At 33.2% G+C, this 4,676-nt stretch overlaps 1 protein-coding gene across 1 annotated transcript; it reads left to right on the forward strand.

Moving 5' to 3' along the window:
- Positions 1-3,676: 3,676 nt before the first annotated feature.
- On the forward strand, positions 3,677-4,676 carry LOC108966590 (C-type lectin 37Db-like; the record flags this gene model as incomplete). The annotated part of the gene is given in 3 exon segments (XM_018929581.1): positions 3,677-3,912; positions 3,980-4,088; positions 4,148-4,676. Coding segments are annotated over 3 exon segments (588 nt in total). The 5' UTR covers positions 3,677-3,693.

The following is a 4,676-nucleotide window of genomic DNA, read 5'->3' on the forward strand; positions in this document are numbered from 1 at the left end:
ATAAATAAATAAGGAATAATAGCAAAATCATGAAAATTAACTCACCAAATCGATTGTTGTTTTTGCATATTGGAGATAATTGCGCTTTGCTCTAGCTTCTTTACAACACTACCGTCGTTGTGAACGTTGCTGGTCAGTTWAGCAAATTTTTTGTTTATATATGAAAGTAGCCCGGCTAACGTGCGTGTCTGATGATAATGCCCTGCAGACGGTTTTCTGACGCTAAATATGGGGTGCTGATAAGTCGCTCAATATCAAAGCCTTCAATCACGCGTTGAGACGCGGTATCTACGCGTAATGTCAATTTTGACAAGCAAAATCACTAATCTAGATATTTGATTGCTTTGGATTTTATTAGTTTTTTTATTGTTGTTAGTGTTTGTGTTTATTTTTAATTAACTATTAGAGCTTATCACCTCGGAGTACGCGTTATGTTTTGGTTGTTGTTGTTGTGTTTGCTGGGAATTGTCGAGAATTATCTGTGAAAAATATTTTATTTTTATTTATGGATACTTTGATTGAAAGCACGGCTGCCTCTTCAGACATTTGAGGGACATATTGATGATTAATTGCTGAAAGTTTCACAACTACCTTTTAAAATTGTCGTCCTGAATGGAAAATTAATAAATAATCATCTTTTATTATTAATATGGAAAAAAAAATTCAGAACACATCCGGCTTTGATGACTTTTTTTAAGAGTTTCAAAAAGCAGAAATAATTTTCAAAACTTTTAAAAAGTTATGTGAGTGTAAACCTTCAAGAATATTATTCAAACAAGATGTCAGTAACTCCAAATTGTCTCGCAAAAAAAAATCGATCAAATTATAATGAAATTTTTTGGCTAAAAAACAAGTATCTTCCATTTAAAGTTCGCACAAGGCACTCCCTGTGTTACGTTTTCAGTTTAGCACTACGGGCTCCAGAGAATTCTCTCCAAATCTCAATTACATATCTCACGCATCTTTCGATATTTTCGGTGAAAAGTCAAATATATCCAGTGGGGTCCACACATTTAGTACCTGGTGGCTTGAACAGTTTTTTGCGATTTGGASAATTTTTAGTCATTATGTGACATACGTAAAGACACTATTTGTGCAAAACTTAATTTATTTATATGAAATTTAAAACTGTTCTATAAGAAGTGGCGTGCCTCGATTCGGCTTATATTCAAATTATAACATAGGGATGCCAAAGGAATGTTATATATCGAAATTTGTTGAAATCGGTCAAGCAAATCCCGAGAAATGTGCTTTCACCTAAAGAAGTCCAAGTTTTTACAATACCATTATGTGGGAATGGGCAGCGTTATCATCCAGTCCATCCATCAATTTTTGCGTTGTCGGAAAGGGAATTTATCCTGAGTGAATTTAACTGTTTTAATTTTAGTKGTCTAGGAGATGTGCACGTTAAACCTTTTAGAGAACGGGGCAACACAGTCTTTTTCAAAATTTTTTGCTCTCATGTACCTCTTGCTACTGCGTTTCTCTGTGCGGGATCTCAATTTATCGCTTAGTTGTGGCACCTTGTAGGKTTTCCTTTAATGGCGTATTGTGGGTGCAGCTGTAGTCCGAATGTGACCATTAGCGTACATGCTCTCACTTATTTCGGAAGCTAACTAGTGCTGATCTTCATTAAGATATCTTAATTTTTATTCTAGTTACTGACCATATATAAATATAAAGATATAAATATATGTACATTGTACATTGTGTTGATTGTGTTGTATACAATTCGATTATTTTTATCTGATACAAACAACTGTTAAGTGAACAAAACTACTATACTTCGTTGCAAATGTATAAAAGGTTAGATAATAATATTTCATTTTAGTTTCAGTTGCGCAAATACTCAGTTTATGACGAAAATGAAATGAAACGGCTTCCAAATGGAATATACGTCTAAAATACCGCTTATTTTTCTAATTTATATTTCGTGACAGACTAGGAAATGCATATTGCTTCTTTTTAAACAATTTATAGAGAAGCTATAATAGAAGCTATGAAAGTCTAAATATAATGGAAGTATGAGAATGAGGAAAAGATCTGGATCGATTCTACTAATTATTGGCATTCAATTATTTTATACTTACTGAGTGTAAATTTGCCAGCGCACCTTAAAGTATAAGACGATATAAAGATAACCGGGAGCTAAAAAGTACAATGATCATAGAACTAAGAGAAATCCAATGTTTTTTCCAATCCTCGAGTTATTAAATTCAATTTCCGGAACATCCCTCAATGTGCGTAGTGATTCACCATTAATGTTCGCGGATCGGTCGTTAGARGTTGTTGAATAGTCAGAAATCACAAGGAGCTAAATCAGGCGAATGAGATACTTGCATAAYGATATTGGTTGAAAATTTGGCGAAAACTTATGAAGAATCGATCCATTATGAGACGGTGCATTAACGTGGTGCAAAAAACAAGAGCCTCCGGCCCATAATTCCGACCTATTTTTAGAAATAGCTTCGCGCAAAAAATGCATAACACTCAAATGATATTCTTTATTATTATTATTTTATTGAAAAGGATTATGCAATTACAACTTAACATTTTAAGTATATCTGTCCTCTATCAGCCTCTTAAGTCATTGTTAAAAACCCAGTTTTGAGAAAAAMGTTTAGGGATAAACTGAGTAAACTAAACTATCAGTTCATTGCACTGAATGCATTGTAATACGTTATTTGTAAGGGTATAAACCTCTCGAAATATAAAAAATATCGATTTTTATAAAATGTTTGCCGCTTAGGCTCATATTTATTTTTTTCTACTATTCATAATTTTTTTTTTTTACTTTCTACACATTGTTTTCCCCCCTTGGCAAAAAATTACTTATGTTAAAAAGGCAATAACTTAACAAATTCTCTCTCCAAAAAGTTTAAACTTTCTTAATGGCAAACCAGTTTTTTCTGAAAATCKAACGGGACTTTCTAAAAATAGCATTGAAGTTAAAATTTTTGCTAACACACATACGCAACTAMAAGTAGATTTTGTAGAAAGAGTTTCCCCTTACCACTTCTCACTTGCAATTAACTGTAGTTTTGTGCACTGCTTTATCGACAGCTGCTTGTCGTGCGCCATCTGTGGTTCGATTTTCTGCAATGCTTTCAAGTGGATTGCATTCCACAAAGCGCCACCTTCATGGGTGCCCATGAACTTGCATTTGAATGTCATATATGTATTTGTTCGTAGATTTGTGTTTAAGAATATTCTTATGAGTATTTTTTTTTTTTTTAATATGAAGCATTTATACATTTCATATGCCACAAAAATTCAGTGAAATAATAGTAATGGTTATGCGAGAAAAATTGCAATTTCAAAAACTTAGACTTAATATGAACTTCGTTTCCCTCAAGGGTCTATATATACAACATTACATTAATATTATATTTAAAAAAATCCTAAGTRTGTGTATATTATTTATACTCTTTATCAACTAATTTGTAAAGAATTAGAATTTTCCGTTACTTTGTGTATGATGCTCATAAAGTGAAATGTTTATGGCAAAGTTAAGTGAAAACTAAGCCCTGGCTACAATAATTTAACCAACTTTATTTGTATACATATATAGGGTTATATATTTCGMATATACTTTCTTAAATATATTTTCGAGTTTTGGAGCAGATTTCGTTATAAAAGCCCCGTCATTTTCTAAACCCCACACAGTTCAGACTTCTTTCTCAAAGTGACAAAATGTTATTTTCGAAAAAAATATTCCTGTTGCCTGCAATCACACTTCTGCTGCTAACTAGAGTTTCTTCGCAATCAGCAACTTCAGAATCTTATAAGCTTTCAAAAGACGATTGGACGTACGAAGAAAATGCGACCACAGGAGATATTTCCGGGCAGCTAATCGTCAGTCATGACACACCCTTTTCTCCGCAGCGCAAATACATTGTCACTCTCATCAAGGTATTTCCATTTAAATCTTAAAAAATCCTTAGTRATCACCAGATTCGCACTTTAACCGTCTGCACAGCTCAACTGGTTTGCGGCTTATGCTTTCTGCGAGCAAAATGGTTGGTCGCTGGTCAGCATTGAATCTGCAGCGGAGCAATTTCAAGTGCAAAATTATATAAATTATTTTAGTGAGTATTTTTTTGTATTATTTTCTGCGCTTTTCCGTATTCGTTTTATGCTTTCGCAGATCTGGAGAGCAGCGATTTCTGGACTTCTGGCAATAAGTTAGCCGACTTACAGAACTTCCGTTGGGGTTACAATGGTTCCAAATTTAGTTATACAAACTGGGCGATGGGTCGACCCGATAATTTCATGGGCGGTCAGCATTGTGTGAAATTGCTGGAGAACTCTTTGAAGTGGGACGATGATTTCTGCGAGAATAGTCATCATTTCATTTGTCAAATGGATAGAAATTCGAGTAACAATTACACGCCGCCATACGAATAAACATTTGTGTGAATAAATAGGGGATTTCGGACTTCTATTAATAGAAAACGTTTCTTCAAAATTTTTAAAAATTTTTAGACTTCTTGCAAGCTTAGAAGATATAAATATTAGTCGAGAAATATTAAAAAATTATTTAAAACATACCACTAAGTTATCAAATTTAACGATTTCCTTTCAGATAGTTTACTAATGTAAAATTCAAACAAAATATTTATTATTCATAATGCTTTTAATTGCATTTTTGCTGAAAATTGGATTTTTGGCAGCCA

Source organism: Bactrocera latifrons, unplaced genomic scaffold (genome assembly GCF_001853355.1).
Source record: "Bactrocera latifrons isolate USDA-ARS-PBARC rearing strain unplaced genomic scaffold, ASM185335v1 scaffold_165, whole genome shotgun sequence".
NCBI lineage: Eukaryota > Metazoa > Arthropoda > Insecta > Diptera > Tephritidae > Bactrocera > Bactrocera latifrons.